The sequence below is a fragment of the Leucoraja erinacea genome, chromosome 27, assembly GCF_028641065.1.
Source record: "Leucoraja erinacea ecotype New England chromosome 27, Leri_hhj_1, whole genome shotgun sequence".
NCBI classification, from domain to species: domain Eukaryota; kingdom Metazoa; phylum Chordata; class Chondrichthyes; order Rajiformes; family Rajidae; genus Leucoraja; species Leucoraja erinaceus.
Window position 1 is genome coordinate 16129753 of NC_073403.1, and position 20064 is coordinate 16149816.

General features: G+C 43.9%; 1 protein-coding gene across 1 annotated transcript in view; it reads right to left on the bottom strand.

Moving 5' to 3' along the window:
• vat1 (vesicle amine transport 1) overlaps positions 1–20064 on the bottom strand; it is a 48668-nt gene that overhangs the window by 8928 nt on the left and 19676 nt on the right. The window contains exons 4-5 of the mRNA XM_055657178.1: positions 19732–19821; positions 11820–12055 (exon numbers count right to left, since the gene is read on the bottom strand). Coding sequence (XP_055513153.1) covers positions 11820–12055; positions 19732–19821 — 326 coding nt within the window. The remainder of the gene's footprint in view (positions 1–11819; positions 12056–19731; positions 19822–20064) is intronic.

The window sequence follows — 20064 nt, forward strand, 5'->3', positions numbered from 1 at the left end:
CAATTAGTACTTTACCATCAATCCATAAACTGGTTGTTAGTCCAAATTGCAGAAAAATGTTAAAGAACAAATTCAACGTGTACATTTTGCACAGGTTCAAAAATCTAGCGTCAGGAGTTTGTATATGCAGCAAGACTTTCAAATCTAGTTAGCTACAGCAGCAAAAGGCCAGTGGGCAAGTCCGCAGAGCGAACTGAACTCCTATGTTTAATATAGAGTAACATATTACCAGATTTAGCAAATGTGTACACAACGAACTACAGACGCTAGTTTACAAAAATAAAATACACAAAGTGCTGGAATAAACCAGCAGATCAGGCAGCATCTCTGGAGAACATGGATAGGTGACATTTTGGGTCAGAAACCTTCTTCAGATATGCTGCCTGACCCGCTGAGTTACTCCTGCATTTTCTGTCTTCACCAGATCTGGAAATGTTACGCTACAAAGCAATGCTAAATAACCTTATCTAATAGGAATCCTACTGCTGAAGTCGCCACTAGATGGCAGCCTACACAAGTGAATTTGGGAAACCAAGTTAAACATTTACTGACCATAATACCACTCCACCCATTCTAAAGAGGACATTCAGTAAATTGCAAATAAGAAGTTTTCTTATTTGCAAAGTACATCATTTCATCCACTAATGAGTCGTCCAGGGGCCAAGTGTTTAATGCTGCAATTTACAAGGAACAGATTACACACAAAACCATCAGCAAGACATCTTTTGCTACAGTCGTTTTCTAAGACTAACTATAAAATAGATTTGTTCTGGACATGGATCAGCATGCATTTTTACTTTAACTTTAAAGATACAGTGCAGAAACAGGCCCACCAAGTCCGCAACGAACAGCGATCACACTAGCACTATCCTATACACTACAACAATTTGCAATTTTACCGAAGTCAATTATTCTACAAACTGCCTTCTACGTCTTTGGGATGTGGGAGGAACCTGGAGAAAAGCCCCGCGGCCACAGGGAGAACGCACAAACTCCGTACAGATAGCGCCCGTAGTCAGGATCTAATCCGGGTCTCTGGCACCAAGGCAGCAAATCTACCGTTGTGCCACCCACAAATAGTCCCGCTCGAACTGCACTACACTGAATGTGCCCACTACTTGGTATTAAACTACAGAGTAGACTTATTGACACTGAATGGTGCTGTATGGTCAAGGGCAGTACCTGGTTATTATATTAGACTGGTCAGTCATTCTTAATCATGTGACCCCAGCCAAGCCAACATTTTATCAAGAAGAAAATGTCATGTTATTTAATAAAATGGCACAAGATGGGTGGGAATTTACATAAACCAAAAGTCAAATTAAATGGTTATTATCATGTGACTATTCTTTTTAAAGGATTGTTATGTAACCAAAATTCTGGTGTATACAAGGAATCGAGCGGGGAAGGTTGTTAATGGATTCCAATCAGTTCAAAGGTGGGCAGTGAAAGATGGCAGATGGAGTTTAATCCAGACAACTAAGATGTGATGCATTTTGGAAGGTCAAGTGCAAGAGGAAAGTGTACAGTAAATAGCAGGACCCCTGGGGGCATTGTTGTGCAAAGGGGTATTAAGATGCAAGCCCAGTGGTTTCTGAAAATGATAAAATTAGTAAAAAGGAGTTTAGCAGATTTGCTTTCACCGGTCAGGGTATAAAGGTTGCAGCTGTACAAAACTTTGGTAAGGCTGCATTTGGAGCACTTTTATAGAATTGCACAGCACAGCTCACAATGTCTGTGCTGAACAAGATGCCAAAAGTAACTCTTAACAGCCTGCCCATAAACCACTTGCCGATCCAAAATCATACGAAGTTGGCTTAGGTGATGGAGGGAATAATGGTGGAAGGATGCTTTCCTGCTTGTTAAGCCCGTGACCTGTGGTGTATCACAGGGAGACACCAAATGCTGGAGTAACTCAGCGGGACAGGCAGCATCTCTGGAGAGAAGGAATGGGTGACGTTTTGGATCGAGACCCTTCCACAGACTGTATCACAAGGATCTGTGTTGCAGCCTTGTTGAGAGGTGCAGTTGTTTGAGATGTACATTAATTTGGAGGCTCAGTACAGCACAGCAACATGCCCTTCAACCCACCTTGTCCATGCTCCACTGAACTGGCACACCTCATTAAAGTTACTGCTCAGCCTCCTATACGCTAAAGAAAAAAAGTCCAAGCCTATCAAACCTCTCCCTATGACTGAAACACACAAAACAGCCTGGCAAATCTTTTCTGTACATTTTCCAACTAATGGAGGTGGGATGGCCTGGAAGGAGATATGACAGAGGAAATTCGATGCCTCAGCTTAAGCTGATCTTGCCGTGAATTGTCATTTTAGGATTGTGCGCTTTTCTGAAGCCAAGATCGTCCGAGAGAGTCGACACAAATAGTGGGAATATGTAACGGTTTTCTCAATGTCTTCATCGAGTCAATGCACAGTTCTCCCAACATGTTAAAGCCCTGTCCCACGGTACGAGTTCATTCCAAGAGCTCTCCTGAGTTTGCCCCGATTCAATCTCGGAGATTTACGGTAATGGCCACTCGTCGGTACTCGGGGCTCTCGTGGACATTTTTTTTAACATGTTGAAAAATCTTCACAAGCCTTTCCGAGCTTGCCTGCCGTTAGCGTAACGAGCCGCTAAGAGACATCCCCGAGCTCCGACGTACCCGCCACGTTCATTCTCCGTGCTTACCACGAGTTTGATTTTTTTTTTTTTAAACTCGGGAGAGCCTTTGGAATGAACTCGTACCGTGGGACAGGGCTATTAGTCAGTTAACAGGACTTCAAAGGCAGTGATTACCAAGTGAATGCATCAAACCTTAGACAACAGATGCTTTAGATGCAGGAGTTTGCACACTGAATTTAACATCAGTAGACAGCATCTTCCAAGAGCCAAGTGTGAAATACATCTGTTGGTGACATTAAGCATGTGTTCCAGACTCTGAATCAAAATAGCTTACTACTGGGCTATGCCCAAGGTGTTAGTGCACAGCTTCTCACTAAGAAGGTAGAGGCAGCACCGTGACAGATGACAGCCATTTGTTCTTTAGGTTTTAAGCACTGTCAAGTTTGACACCACGGCAAGCATCAAAACGCCTTTCCATTTGCTCCAGAGTTGGCCATTGACGCACTGAAAAGTGAACAGTTCCCAAAGCAGCACAAGGATACTTCATGTACTTGTGCTCCCACACTAGCTTCCCTTGGTGGACAAATGGCTTGTGGCCTCCCAGTGGCAACAGAGTTTCCAGTACGAGGCCACCTCCGCTGCCTCCTGAGACCCTTAGGATTTCCTTTCCTGCAGGGATTTGAAAAGTGCTGGAAGGGTAAACAAAAAGAAAACTGGAGGGTATGTATGTACAGAGGGAGGAAATGGAGGACTTGGATAGAAAAACGTTTGGTCGAATATGGGCCACACCTGGGCAAATGGGGGGGGGGGGGGGGGAAGGGTCTTGACCTAAAATGCCACCCATTCCTTTTCTCCAGAGATGCTGCCCGACCTGCTGAGTTAGTTCAGCACTTTGTGTCTATCATGGGCACATGGGATCAGCTTCGATGGAACCTTGTGGTCAGCATAGTGTATGGCTCTATGACATCAATGCCAATACAAGTTTGTAGGAAGCCAAGAAACCAGCCTGAGACACAGGATAGAACAAAGCAAAAAACACTTTGAAAAGCAACCTTTAACCACATTCTACACCCTTTCCCATTTCAATCAATCAATCCTTTATTGTCATCTTGCAAAGCAACAGTTGTACAGTGCAAAATGAGAAGACGTTTCCCTGGAAATACCAGAGCATCGCACATAAAACTTAAACATTTCACACCTAAAATAAAAATAAAAATAATCCAGTCCCTGATAAAACGGTACGAATAGTTAAAAAGTGCAGGTAAAAACAGCAACATTAAAATACAAGTGAAAACAGTCATAAATTGGCCAGGGCAGCTGATTTAAGTGGCCAGTGCCAGAGTTATTAAATTGTCAGTGCAAAAAGCAGCAGAATCAGTTGGAATGTCTGTTTAGCAGCCTCACAGCCTGTGGAAGGAAGCTGTTTAGCAGTCTGGTTGTCCGGGCTTTGATGCTACGGTATCTCTTGCCTGATGGCAGGAGATCCAGGTGTGTGTGGAGGGGGTGCAGTCTGTCCTTTGCTATGCTCAGTGCTTTTTTCAGGCAGCGGCTCTGGAACAATTCTTGTACGGAGGGTAGGGAGAATTGAAGTGGAGTTGGAGCCTCCAAATCTGGAGTGCAGAGACAGGGCCTCTATCTCTCAGGGGAAGAGGCACCAAAAAGCATGCAGCACTTCGTCAGTTCTGCAAAGTGTTGTGCTGGATTTATGCTCCAGTATCTTCAACCCAGGAGAACGCTGCCAAAGGGAAAAAAAACTGCCAACAATGGCAGGAAGTTTATCTCCAGTTCCTACTATTGAAATAATCTAGAGCGCTAAATATTTGTACCCTGCAGGTCACTCTAAACAGTAAATGTTTAACTACAGACGAGCCTACAAATTGCACGTCCAACGGTGAACGTTCCTCAATCACGTACACATTTAAAACTGCCACATTACTGCAGTATTCCTGCTTGGTTTAGTTCAGAGATACAGCTCAGTAACAGGCCCTTCGGCCCACCATGTCTGCACCGACCAGCACTCACCCATACACTACTTCTATCCGACACATTAGGGCCAATTTACAGAAGCCAATTAACCAACAAACCTGCATGTCTTTAGAATGTGGGAGGAAACTCGAGCACCCAAAGGAAACCTACAGGGAGAACTTGCAAACGCCACACAGACAGCCCCCTTGGTCAGGATTGAACCCGGTCTCTGGTGCTGTAAGGCAGCAACTCTACCGCTGCGCCATTGTGCTGTCCCTGCTCTAGGTTAGTGTGCATTTGACTCAAAAACCCACTGGGCTACACTTGTAGTCAAACCTAGTTCTAATCTGGAGAAGCAAATTCAAATCCCATCATGGCCCTGGGTGCATTATAAATACTGGTACTGTATCATGAAACCACTAGATTGTCATTCAAAAAACAATCAAGGGCCTGTCCCACTTACGTGTCCTTGGCACGCAAATTACGCGACCTTGTGGTCACGTTGAGACGTACGGGCATCGTATGGCCATGCGGGACTGGTCCCACTTAGAAGCGCGGAGGGGTATGTAGTTGTGCGGGACATCGCACGGGGCTCTGAAATTTTTGTAGTGAACAAAATCTTCATGCGCCAACGGCCTGTCGCGGAACTGACGGCCAAAGTGGGACAGGCCCAAGACCCTGGCCCGACGCAACGTCTCACCTCCAACAGCAGCAGAAGCAGGCAAACGATCGCTGAACTCGGCCTGGGGCTCACGGCCGTTGCGGTCCGTATCCGCCCCCACTCCTGCTCCCACAGCAGGGAGAAGAAAATTGAAGATAGACACAAAATGCAGGAGCAACTCAGCGGGACCAGCAGCATCTCTGGAGAGAAGCAATGGGTGAAGTTTTGGGTCAAGACCCTTCTTTTCAGACTGAATTCAGAGTATCGACACGAAACGTCGCCCATTGCTTCTCTCCAGTGATGCTGCCGGTCCTGCTGAGTTACTCCAGCTTTGTGTCCATCTTCAAATGACGTCACACGCTCCAGACAGCTGTGCGTACGCATGTAATCACTCCCGACCTTCGCCGGACCATCGTTGCTCAACGCGACCATGAGGTCACGTAATTTGCGTGCCAAGGACACGCAAGTGGGACAAGGCCCTTCAGGTAGCAAATGAGGATGGTTCAGACAGAGGACAATTAAAAATTTTACTCGCCCAGAGGCAGTACCTCTTGCACAAGTTTCACACAACAACAAACGCTGCACAATTGTAAAACAAAATTGCATGTTTCTAAAGGTCATGTCCATAAAATTGCTGAATCAATTGCCAAGCCCAATTATTCTTCTCCCTCAATTGTGCCGAGAAGTTGCTTTGTGGTTCATTTTGGGACGATACAATTCTTGCATGCACTAGTCTCCTGCCTTAACTCTTCCCACGATACGGCTTACAGAAAAATTTACACGAGATCCCATCAGCAGAAGGTCAAGACATGCCTTTTGGTTTCCCAATGCATTTCGTTAAGACAAACAGCCGGATTTTAAGCCGTTGGGGTCTTCTGCATATTTGTGCTCCGACGTTCAAATGAGTGCAATATTTGAATCAAAAAAGTTTGCTGGTTCAGAACAGAGCTTAATAACGGGATCTGGAAAGATAATCAGCTACTTTGAAGTTTAGCAAAATAAGAAGCAAAATTAAAATGTTGATTTATTTTTTGACCAGGGTAAATAGCCAAAAAAGCTTGAGATTCAGGTCATGTTCAGTGCAGTTAAGTTTATGTATGCGAGCTGCCAAACCAACTAATATCAAAAAGCAATAGGCTGCAGTACTAAGGCAGTCAAACTGCATGCATGATAGACCACTGACCAATGGAACACTTTCAATCAGCAGTTGTATCCAAACTTGGAAGCCGGTATGGCAATAACAAGGGTATAAGATTTATGTTTATTATTGTCATGTGCACTGAGGTAGTGACAATCTTTATTTTGTATGCTATGCAAGTGTTCAAGTGAGTTTATTGTCATGTGTCCCTGTATAGGACAATGAAATTCTTGCTTTGCTTCAGCACACAGAACATAGTAGGCATTTACTACAAAACAGATAGTGTGTCCATATACTAGAATATAAATATATACACACATGAATAAATAAACTGATAAAGTGCAAATAACAGATAATGGGTTATTAATAATCAGAGTTTTATCCGAGCCAGGTTTAATAGCCTGATGGCTGTGGGGAAGTAGCTATTCCTGAACCTGGTTGTTGCAGTCTTCAGGCTCCTGTACCTTCTACCTGAAGGTAGCAGGGAGACGAGTGTGTGGCCAGGATGGTGCGGGTCTTTGATGATATTGCCAGCCTTTGAGGCAGCGACATGCAGTGAGATAATACATATATCAAATCACGCCAAGTACAAAAGGTAGAGAGAAGAGAAAGATGCAGAGTGTAGAATATAGTTCTCAACATCATAGCACAACAACCTCAGAGACAGTTCAGAATCAGTCTGAAGAAGGGTCTCAACCCCAAAAGTCACTTGTTCCTTCTCTCCAGAGATGCTGCCTATCTCACTGAGTTACTCCAGCATTTTGTGTCTCGTCTCTAACGTTCGCAATGAGGTAGAGGGGGAAAACATTTCTGACTGTTCTCCAGCTTTTGGAAGGGCTGTTCAGAAGCCAGATAACAGGGGGGGAGAAAGCTGTTCCCAGTGTCTGGTGGCGCACACTGTCCAAGCTTCTGTATCTTCTGTCCCACAGGAGCAGGGAGCAGGAGTGACCAGGGTGGGAAAGGTGGTTTTGTGACAATTGAGGAGGGTTATATTGGAAACCAAGGGAAAATAACATCCTGAAGCACAAAATGTTGCAGATAATGGAAAATAAAAAATGTAAGGAATTTTCATATCAGGTAACATCAGGAGAAAGTTAGAGTAAATGTTTCACATGTACTGACTACCCCATCACTCCAGGAGGCACTGTCTGAAAAAGGCAGCCAATATCAAAGACCCACACCATCCTGGCCACACTCTCATCTCACTGCTATCATCGAGAAGAACGTACAGGAAGGAGTCTGGAAACTGTGACCTCTAGGTTCAAGAGCAGCTTCTTCTCAACAACCATCAGGCTCTTGGATGCTGTAGAGCCTCAGCAAATGTATTGTAGATTTAAGGAACTGCAGATGCTGGTTTCTTACAGAGACCACAAAGTGTTGGAGTATGGTCAGGTAGCATCTCTGGAGGACATGGATATGCAATGTTTTGAGTCCAGGGGACTTTGAAGAAAGGCCCATACCCAAAATATCATGTATCCATGTTCTCCCAGAGATGCTGTCTGACTCCTTGAGTTACTCCAGCATTTTGCGTTCTCAGCAACTATGATATTTTACAATAGTGCTGGAGTAATTCAGCGAGACAGGCAGCATCTCTGGAGAACATGGATGGGCAATATCTTGTCTCAGGACCCTTCTTCAGACTGAATAGACTGGGCCTCCAACTCTTCCAGCTATCTCTCCCCCTACTACAAACAGTTTGAAGAAGGGTACCGATAGGAAACGTCACCTATTTTCTCCAGAGATGCCAAGTAACTCCAGCATTGTCTTTGTTTTTTTTTGTAGGTCAGCATCTGTGGTGCCCTGTGGTCACAGCAGCTGAAATAATTCTGGTTACATTTCACCGCGTCTGAATTTCCTAAAATACTTTGCACTCAATCATTTGCTCTCAAGTGTGGCCAGAATGTTGGATTATATGCCAACGTTTTAAAATACAACTGTAGATAAAACAGAGTTACACCAGCTGTGTGTCTATTGTATCAGATAAAGCCAAGTTATGCTTATATATGGGAAGGATATTGGCCCCCTTTCTGTGCATCGTCCTTAAAAAAAAAAAAAAAAAAAAAAAATTGCTGACCTGCAGATACTTGAGCAAAGCCCAAAGTGCTGGAGGAACTCAACGGGTCAGGTAGCATCTGAGGAGGGAGTGGACAGATGACAATTTGGTTTGGGACCCTTTGGCTTCTGTAAATTGCCTCTAGTGTGTAGGGAATGAATGAGACGGTGGGATAACAGAACTAGTGCAATGGGCGGCATGGACTCGGTGGGCCAAAGGGCTCCATTTCTATGCTGTATCTTTCAATCAATCAGAGCCACAAGACTTGTTGTACGTGTGGCCCGGGGTTGTTGTCACTACAAAGAAAGTGTTCACAAATCTGGAAGTTTAGATTAAATAATAACGAAAATCACTTTCGGCAGCAGAAGTAGCCAAACGACACAAATGTAGAAGTGTTTTACCATAAATTAAGCTACGATCAGGAATGTCCCACAACATTCAAGTAAATTACTTTGCTGACAGCCAACCAGCTTTGCCAGGAATGTTGGGTCAAATGGCCAGCCCTGTATAAATCTACAAATTCCCACGTCTTACTCCATATCATTCTTTATTTGCAAAACCAACCGCCACATGCTGTATCCACAGTGCAGTTGCTGTCTTATAGCGCCAGAGACCTAGGTTTAATCCTGACTACGGGTGCTGCCTGTAAGGAGTTTGTACGATCTCCCTGTGACTGCGTGGGTTTTCGCCAGGTGCTCTCCAGTTTCCTCCCACACTGCAAAGACGTCCAGATTTGTAGGTTCACAAAAATGCTGGAGAAACTCAGCGGGTGCAGCAGCATCTATGGAGCGAAGGAAATGGGCAACGTTTCGGAACGAAACGTTGCCTATTTCCTTCGCTCCATAGATGCTGCTGCACCCGCCGTGTTTCTCCAGCATTTTTGTATACCTTCGATTTTCCAGCATCTGCAGTTCTTCTTAAACAGATTTGTAGGTTAATTGGCTTTGGTTAAAAAAAAAAAGATACATTTTCTCTAGTGCATAGGATATTGTTAGTTTCCATTTTCTCTAGTGCATAGGATATTGTTAGTTAGTGCGTAGGAAGTGTCAGTTTCCATGCTGTATCTCTAAACTAAACTATGATAGACTCAAGCCAGAGTCAGCAGAGCCCAGTCTAATCCCAGCTGCCGCTCCTGGACTTTCAGTGGAAACATTGATTCGTTTCTCCTCACATGCTTGCGCGCATCAAAGTCCAGCACTGACAACATACCATGATGGTTAATACAAGTATTTCTTTATTCAACACAAGTGAACAGATTTATTCTATGGAAGTTAGGTGGTGTTGAATGAAGTAGTTTAAAATGTACAAATGGTTCTCATGACAATCCTGTGGCCATTTGAACTAAGAGCACTCACTATCAAAGTTCACACAACACAATAAAACTATTAAGGGCCTGTCCCACGAGCATGCGACTCCATGCGGCAAGCGCGGCCTAAAGGACCAGTCCCACCAGCATGCGCATGCGGCAAGCGCGACCAAACCAGAAGCGGAGGTCAAGTGAGTGACATGAAGTTCGAGTGAAGTCCGCGGGAAGTTCGCGCGTGACGTACGGCGTCAAGGCGGGCAACCCGTTGCCGCGCAGAACTTTTGAACACGGTCAGTTTTTCGGAGCCCCGTGCGATGTTTGGACCAACTCCGCACAACTCCATATGGCTCCTGCGATCGAAGTGGGACTGGCCCCGCGAGGCCGTACGGCTCAAACGATCACGTTAGGTCGCGCTTGCCGCATGCAGGTCGCATGCTCGTGGGACAGGCCCATAAGTTTCGTTGTACAGCATGTAAAAGGCACGCCAACCATCCGTTCACATTAGTTCTACGTTATCCCACTTTCTCATCCACTCTCTCCACACTAGGGGCAACTTACAGAGGCCAATTAGCCTACATACCCACGCATGTTTGAGACGTGGACCCGGAGCAAACCCAGGCAGTCAGGGAGAGCATGCAAACTCCACACAGACAGAACCAAACGTTAGAGTCTCTGGCGCTGTGAGCTAGCAGTGGCAATGTGCTGCTAATCTTGGGTTGCATCCAATAGTAATATTTCTCAAACTATTAATACTTACTCCTGGTGTTTTAATTACCTAAGAAAGAAAGGTGCTGGCACGCATATCAATTAAAATATGCCATATTTACCAGCATTTTTTTCCATCAATATATCCCCTTCTGCTTTGAAGGATGTCAAAATTCAACATCTAATTTAATAAACTAATACCAAGTATAAAAATCAACATTCAAATATCCACTAAGGTTTACCAAACACGCACATTATGTTGCAGGAAAATGAAATGTTGATCCTCATAGCCTTTCACACAATGATCTTATTACTGTACATTAAATCATTACATCCCAGCTGTTGGTATGATCACCTATAAACTGTTTCAGCTAAGGGCCTGACCACCTAATTTAATACATTTTTAAAAACAAAAACAAATTTTTTAATGCTCTTCATTTTTAATACAAATTTTAAATCTAGTTTTCAACTTTATAGAGGTGCCACTACACTGTATTGGTGCATACCATCACAAAAACACAGCTTACTCCTATACTATTAATACTAAAACTCCACCATGTTGCACAGTGGTACAAGAAAGTTTCCATTAACCCGAGGAAAGGAAGAAACATGCTCCAAAACCTCGCTCCAGCTGTAAACCTACTCATGCTCCTGTGCTCTCGAGTTCTGGCTTACCCTGGGCTGCCCTGCACTCCCAGCCCAGTCTGAGCCACAGTGCAAAGCCATGTGCCCACATTCTGGGTTAACGAGCCAGCCAGGTGCCAGACCAAAATAATTTCCAAACAGTATGATGAGAGATTTTTTGCTGCAAAACACAGAAGTGCTGGAGGAACTTGGTAGGTTAGGCTGCATCTGTGGAGGGAATGGACAGATGGCAGCTCAGATCAGGACCCTTCTTCACACTGATTTGATTACGGGTGGGATGAGGTGGCTGAAGAAAACTGGAAAATAAGTAGTTTGGACAAAGCCTGCCAGATTATTTGTGGGGGGGGGGGGGGGGGGTTGAGATGTGGAGCAAGTGACAAATGCTCGAGGAGAAAAGGAGACAAGGGTGTGAAATATAAGGTGTGATATATAAAGCTGGAGGGTGGGAGGGTATAAAAATGGAAATAGGAACGAGAGGCAAACAGATAGAGGGGGAAATGGGCAGGGTGACTGGGAGAAGTGTGTACGTACTCAGGTGGGGAAAAAATAACAGGGATAGGAGATTACTTGAAATGAGAATCTGCACTTTGCTCGAGATTCTAGCATCAGCAGCTCGTTTCTCTAGAATTGCACCCCATCTTGTCAACAGCATCTAAAACCTGCCAGTGGCCTGTAGAGGCAATAACAAACCAGTGCATGCAGATGTGGTAGTGAACTTGCTTACCTGCTCGAATGACCATACAGAGTCCACTTTAGGTTTGATTTTCCCTTCACTGTACAGTGAAATCAGCTTGCCAAAGACGTCTGCAATCTGGTCAGGGTCTGCGTTTTTGAGTTGAAATCCGCACACAGCTTTGTTGCTGTTTATTAGCTGGAAGGCATCAATAGTGAGCTTGTGCCACCAGATCTTTGCGGCAGCTAGCGTGCTCCGCTTTGGTGCGGTCAGTATATTCGAAGAACCTGAGTCAAGAACAAAACAAGTTTTAATGCAATGCAATCACTTTAATGGAAAGACATTTAAGAGACGCAAAATAATCCTTATGGTTTAATCGGACACTCTACGCTGTCAGTAAAATTGATATTCGAGCACTACAATAGACTTATTATTATTATTATTATTGAAGTTATTGGGTTTTTTTTCCCCTGAGCTTTTGTCATATTATTTATGATTACATATCCTGTTGTGCTGCAGCAAGTAAGAAGTTCATTGTTCTATCTGGGACATATGACATTAAAACACTCTTGACATCTTTCAAAATACACCATCCAAAGTCTGGATTAATTGGCTCCTGTTATGCCACGTAAAAGTAGATTGCAGGAAGGTTTCTCCCACCCCTCCCCCCACTAGGGGACATAGTTTTACAGTAAGGGTCACGAGATTTAGATTTGAGGGGGACATTTTCACCCGGAGAGTGGCGAGTGTCTGGAACATACTGCCAGAGAGTGAAGAAGCAGTCCCCGACAGGAGTCAAGACGTGTTGAGGTGCGCAGGCACATTGCCGAGTCTGTGGGCCTGGATGGGATCAATATGATGAATACCCAGTAGCCAGCAAAAATGTGACCGTAAGTCGTATGAGCGAGTCTACTCCGACTAATGGTCGACCTATCTTTCCCCTCAGCCCCATTCTCCTGCTTTCTCCATGTAACCTTCGACACCTTTGCTAATCAAGAATCGATTTCCACTTTTAAATCACTCAATAATGGCCTCCACAGCCATCCGTGGCAATGAATTCCACACATTCACCACTCTGGCTTTTAAAAAAATAAAAAAAAATAAAATAAAAAAAAATTCCTCCTCATCTCCATTCTCATGTGGTAGTTTGAATGGCCTTTATCCATGCTGTACAACCCATGTGAAGGGTATGTGTCCAAAACTTCAAGTTGTAAACATTGTAATTTTACACAGCAATATAAACTACTCCACATCCCCCAGTCAACGTGGCAGCTTTTATCTGATTGCTACAATTCACAGACTGTTCTACTCCTCCGACATACCAAACTCCTCATTAATGAGGAAAAGAACAAACACTGCTTTTAGCAAACTGGATTAATTTGCAAGTAACTGTGCTTGGAACATCCTCGACAGACCCAGAAAGTGCCATGGCAAAAGATCAATGCAATGGTAAGTAGTTCAGCAGGACAAAGGAGTAAACATTGACCCCCTTGTGCCACTGAGGTGAACAGTGCAAAGCCTGGAGTTGCCGTACGTCTAGGATATATTGTTGATGCTCAGTATTTAACTCAGTGGGACAGGCAGCATCTCTGGAAAAAATGAGTATGTGATGTTTTGGGCAGACGAAGACCCTTTTCAATAGAGATGCTGCCTGACCTGCTGAGTTACTCCGGCATTTTATGTCCATAGTCGGTGTAAACCAACATCTGGTGTTCCTTCCTACACAGGAATGGCTTGAGGTTCGATGGGATGAGGCAAGTAGTGAGAGATAAGACAGATAGAGTGGTAGGGGTAGACAAGGGAAATGAAAGGTTAGTATAACATTGAAGCCAACATTAACGAGGGATAGACTGCTGGATACAGGCTTGTGCCAGGGAATGGAAGAGGTTATTTAAGCATCTACAGTAAGGTTACAATTAAACAGACCATTTAAACTGTCAAATTGATTTTGGTACATATAATAGGAGGCTTGGAGATTAATATTAGGCCTTGGTATCTCAAGTCAACCCTTTCTCTGTAAATAAAGTTGGAGAACTTCAATCATTCCTTAGGCACCAAGTTTAAGATATTGGGCATCAATACCTGGAATGGTGGCCGATTAGGAAAAGGGGAGGTGCAAAGAGACCTGGGTGTCATGGTACACCAGTCATTGAAAGTAGGAATGCAGGTGCAGCAGGCAGTGAAAAAAGCAAATGGTATGTTAGCAAAAGGATTTGAGTATAAGAGCAGGGAGGTTCTACTGCAGTTGTACAGGGTCTTGGTGAGAACACACCTTGAGTATTGCGTACAGTTTTGGTCTCCTAATCCGAGGAAAGACATTCTTGCCATAGAGGGAGTACAGAGAAGGTTCACCAGACTGGCAGGATTGCAGGACTTTCTGGGATGTCAGGACTTTCATATGAAGAAAGACTGGATAGACTCAGCTTGTACACACTAGAATTCAGAAGATTGAGGGGGGGGGATTTTATAGAAACTTACAAAATTCTTAAGGGGTTGGACAGCCTAGATGCAGGAAGATTGTTCCCAATGTTGGGGAAGTCCAGAACTAGGGGTCACAGTTTAAGGGTAAAAGGGAAGTCTTTTAGGACCGAGATGAGAAAATCATTTTTTACATAGAGAGTGGTGAATCTCTGGAATACTCTGCCACAGAAGGTAGTTGAGGCCAGTTCATTGGCTATATTTAAGAGGGAGTTAGATGTGGCCCTTGTGGCTAAAGGGATCAGGGGGTATGGAGAGAAGGCAGGGATGGGATACCGAGTTGGATGATCAGCCATGATCATATCGAATGGCGGTACAGGCTCGAAGGGCCGAATGGCTACTCCTGCACCTATTTTCTATGTTTCTATGTAATCAAATCCCCAGTTTAGCATGAATCGATACTGGGTTGTGTTTTTTGGCAGTACAATCAGCAACGCTTAAACACCTGCAAGAATGTCATGAATTATCAGTTCAAAGCATCCAGCGTACTGCCTCCATCTAGAATACAAAAGACAATTCATGCCCAAAAGGTTTTACGGAGAGCCATTAGTGGTCCTGGTTTGACTGTGGGATGCAACAAAGGAATTTGCATGCAATTCCAGTCAGAAGCCAATTAACCAGAAGACAACTTCACATTTATGTGCCTCAATACGCTGAAGTGATTCCCAGCCACTGGAATACAGAGGCGCAAGTCACTCCTGCAATTTGATGAATCTTGCTGTGCAAAGGCACTTCAAATGATAATTTATTGCTGAGAAATGTGTATCTCTGATGCCTCAGTCATTGAGTCATGCAGCAGGGAAACAAGCACTTTGGCCCTACTCATCCCTGCTAGCAAAGATGCCTCGTCTAAACCAATCCCATTTGACTGTATTCGGCCCTTATCCCTCTAAACAGTACCTGCCCATGGATTTATCCGATGCCTTAAAGGCAGTTATAGTACCTGCCTCAACTACTTTCTCTGGCAGCCCACTTCATATACCCACCACCCTAAATGAAAATGTGCTACTTAGTTTCGTATTAAATCTTGCCCCTCTCACCTTAAGCATGTCCATTGGCTCTTAATTCAGCTACTTTAGGTAAAGTCTGTGCATTCACCCAATCTATCCACCTCTACCAGAACACCCCTGAGCTTCCTGCGCTCTGAGGAATAAGGTCCTAGCTTGCCCAACCTACCCCTATAGCTCAGCTGCTCAAGGTCCAGCAATATCCTTATAGATCATCTCTGCACTTTTTCCAGCTTAATGACATCTTTCCTATATCAGCATGACCAAAACAGAGCATGGAACTCCAAATGCAGTCTCATTAATAATGCATTTTACAATTCTAACATGACATCCCAACTTCTCAACTCAAAGGCCAATATACCAAAGCCTTCTCAATGAGCCTATCTACCCATGAAATCAATTTCAGGAAATTCTGTACATGTATTAGATCTATTTGCTCTACAACACCCCCAGGGGATTACCATTAACTGCAAATGGCCTGCCCTGATTTGACTCGCCAAAAAGCAACACTTTGCACTTATCTGCATTAAACTCCATCAGCCATCCCTCAGCCCATATGTCTAGCTCATCAAGAGCCCAGTGTAATTTTTGATAACCATCTTCACCATCTACGATACCACCCACTTTAGTGTCATCTGCAAGCCTTGAACATTGTCATGAAAATAGTGGACGTATACCCAAAAACAACAAACAACCATCACTAGATCCTGGGGTATGCCACTCGTCACAGACCTCCAGACTGGAAAAAAAAAACCTTCCACCACCACCCTCTGCAAAGTCAAGTCTGTATCCGCTACTTAAATTTGGCAAAGTTTGATTTCACCTCCTACCACAAGATCACAGGCAGTTGGCAGGGAGCAAAAATCACTCAGCTGCAGATTCTCCAAGTAGAACACACCCTTATAATATGGAAACATGCTTGGAGTTTCTTTATTGTTATTCTGTTCAAACCCTAAAGCAGCTTGCCCAATAGAACTAAAAATGCCTTCACCAGAAAAAACAGCCAGAGTTTAACAGAGCAGCTCGCCTTTCACTGAAATGGCACACAGGAACTTGGCTTACAAATTACAATGAAGATTTTATTTTTGTTGCAGCCAGCCAACGCTGTACAAAATGGAATTGAGCAGTAGATGATCACTCAGATTATTGGGAGACTGTACAATTTATAGCAAGCATTAAATAGCTTTGGTTTCAAGAGTTATGATTCAGTAACTGGAGAATGTGTTAGAAACTGGGGCCAGGGATCCAGTGAAGGCAGGTCACACTCGAACTTGGATGCAAAACAGATGTCTATGTCAAACCATGGAAAAAATGTGGCAAATGACCCAGGAAAATTATAATGCATTGGTATTGCAGAGCAATGGTTTATTTTGACCGAAGATCTACAGAATTTTGGGAGCACTAACTTTGCAATGTGATTTCACACAGTTTAAAGCATTATTATTAATTTAAAATCAAGACAGTCGCAGGATAAAAACAATATTTTTACCAGTGTTTTAAAAGCCGTTTCTCACAGAGAACACGGTTAAAGTTAATATTAAAGATTTTTTAAATCTTAATGGCCGGTCCCACTTGGCCGCCATTTGCACCTCATTTACGCGTTATATGTAAAATAAGTCGGCGCTACATCACGCGTCATGCCGTCTGGTGCGCGTGACATCATTAGTTACGGTTGGAACTAATTCCAATGCGTCATCACACGATACACGCGAGACGGCGGGACGCAGCGTGCGACACCAATGCATCAGCGATACGTCACGCAGGTGGCGTGCGAGGATTTCGTACAGGACGAAATCCTGGAGCGGTGCGCGATACCGCACGCAACTCCACGCCTCTCCATGCACCCGTCCCGCGCTACGCACACGATACCCGTGCGTCACAACGCGTTGACCTATTTTCCATATGGCGCGTAAATGAGGCGCAAATAACGGCCAAGTGGGACAGGCCCTTTAAATAACTGAAAATTTAACTTTACAGCACAAGATATCTTGGCGTCACATACAGCGGTCTGAGAAGCATTTCCCCTGGCTCGGTTTAAAATTGGAAAAGTCATTTGTGGGTAAGTGGAATGAGCTGCCAGATGAGGAAGCAGAGGCAGGTATTATTATAAAGACATTTAAAAGAGATTTGGATAGGTTCATGGATGGGAGCAGTTTAGAGGGACATGGGCCAAATACAGGCAGATGGGGCATCTTGATCGGCATGGACAGGTTGGGCTAAAGAGCCCCATTTCTGTGATATACAAATCTGAATATTTTTCCTTGATGGATCAATTGGCATCCAGGTTTTTCTCCACATTACCAAACCATTCAGTAGCTTTGGCAATTAATTGTTCAGAGTGAAGTTCGGAGATTGCAGACTCCCATTCCACACTTTCCTGTTACTTTTACAGTGTATGCATTTTTATAAAGAACAATTCGATTCCCTCCCTTGGTTGTTGGCTCATGCAGCAACAAAGGCATCCTGTACACAGCACAGAGGAAGCTCCAGATGCAACAAGGGAAGTTACAAGGTGGTGCTTTGGTAAATTTCCACACTCCTTGCTTGATAAGGAAGAGGGTTTGCATTTATATTGGGCTTCACAATATCAACAACCACCATGCATCATCTTCTCCCTCGTTTTAAAAAGTGCATTGCTCACCATCTGCCTTAAGTTACCCGATCAAAAAAAAAAATCATAATGGTAAATATTGACCAAAACTAAATAAAGAGTCATCCATCAAATCCATCTCTAGGGCAATACTCAGCAGAGTGTTGGGTTACTAACAGTACCAGCGCACAACCCGACATCTCACCAACAAGGCTAACTACATTTTATGTTTTTATTCTATTTCAGCAACTGTTGCCAGATGCAATGCTTAAACCTCAAGCTTTCTCTGTACACATCCTGCCTGCGCTACGAGGCTTCCCCACCCCCCCACCCCCACAAAAGCGCGGCTTTAGGAAATCCTGCCCAGTTATACAAAACGGTTCCAGTAGCCAAGTGCTTGAGCAAACAGGAACAAGGCTATTGTAATGGCAAATTCAGAGCAGAAGGAAAGAATGTCCGTTAGGCTGATTTTGTCCTTGTTGCAAATGATGGCCTCTGCAACACCTCAAGTAGAACAGTACAGCACAGAAATGGGCCCTTTGGCTCACAATGGTTGCACTGAACATGATACCATGTTAAGCTAATCTTATCTGCCTGCCCATGATCCATATCCCTCCACTTCCATGTGCTCTTTAAAAGCCTCTTTAACACCTCTATCGTATCTGTCTCCACTGCCACCTCCGGGAACATGTTTCAGACGCCTACCATGGTGTAAATACTTGCCCCGCACATCTCCATTACACTTTCCCCCTCTCGCCTTACACCTATACTCTCTAGTCTTGGAACACCTATACTCTCTAGTCTTGGAACATTTCCACGCTGGGAAAAAGGTTCTGACTGTCTCTGCCTCACTTAATGCTACATTCTATCAACTCTCTCCTCACCCTCCAACGTTCCAGAGCAAAACTTGATCTCAGCCAGCAAGGATAAGAGGGAATGAATATGCACCACCAGCAGATTCCAAGTTAAATGGGGCAGCACAACTGTCGAGTTGCTGCCATACAGCGCCAGAGACCCTGGTTCGATCCCGACTATGGGGACTGTATGGAGTGTTAGTTCTCCCCGTGACCTGCGTGGGTTTTCTCCGGGACTCCAGTTTCCTCTCACACTCCAAAGACATACAGGGTTGGTAGGTTGATTGGCTTGTTATAATTGTAAATTATCCCTAGCGCGTGTAGGATTCTCGCATTTGTGTGCGGGAATCACTGGTCAACGCGGACTAGGTGGGCCAAATGGCTTTCCATGTTTGTTTCCCCAACTAGTAAATAGGTCAGTGTTCTTCCTCATTATTATTGGCACTACTTCTTCAACAGCCAACAACAACAACAACAAAGTATTCATTGGTAGCCTTGTGCCATTTGATACAGGCCAGCAATGTCCACAGTTTGTAAAATAAAATGGAGAAAGCTGGAAGTTCAGGTCTTTTGGCCCCTCTGCAAAATAATTAATGGGAAAATCAGTATTCATTACCACTAATCAGTAATATAACTAATTTGGAGGTGGAATTTAGGAACTGCAGTACTTGAAGCTGAAACCTTTTGAATTCCAACTAAGTGATTGCTCTGGAACAAAAGCACAATAACCGAGGTCCATTGCATTGACAAAGGTGACAAATTCACAAGTCAAATTCAAGTCCCTTGGTAAGACTTATAAGAGGTCAAATCACAGGGGTTGCAATGTTTGAAGATCACCAAAATCACCAAGCAATAGTGGCCGGAAGAGATCTCTCTCTCATTTTCTCTCAACTATTACAAATGGAAGTACATGTGAGAGATGTAAAGGGCCTATAGCTACAGCAGGAGAATACTTAGATTTTGCTTTGTGCAGTAATTAAAGCAATTCTATCGATTTGATATTCTAGAGTAGTGACTGTTTCAATGTAACTTACCATACAGGACAAGTTTTCCCAATGGTTTCAGCAAACCAAAGCCTTTAGTGTTGTCAGCTCCTCCCAGGGGATCCAAGACAATGTCAACACCTTCAGGATAAAGTACAAACACAGAAGTCTTTGCAGTTATGGTGTGAGCGTCAATTCCAGCATTGTAATAAAGGCTCGAGTCAAACATGTAGAAACATACATGAACGATAATAATATATTTTATTTATGGGCGCCTTTCAAGAGTCTCAAGGACACCTTACAAAAATTTAGCAGGTAGAGGAAAGACATGCAAGGGGAATGAAATAAATAGTATAGACATGGCTAGTACACAAAGTAAAGACA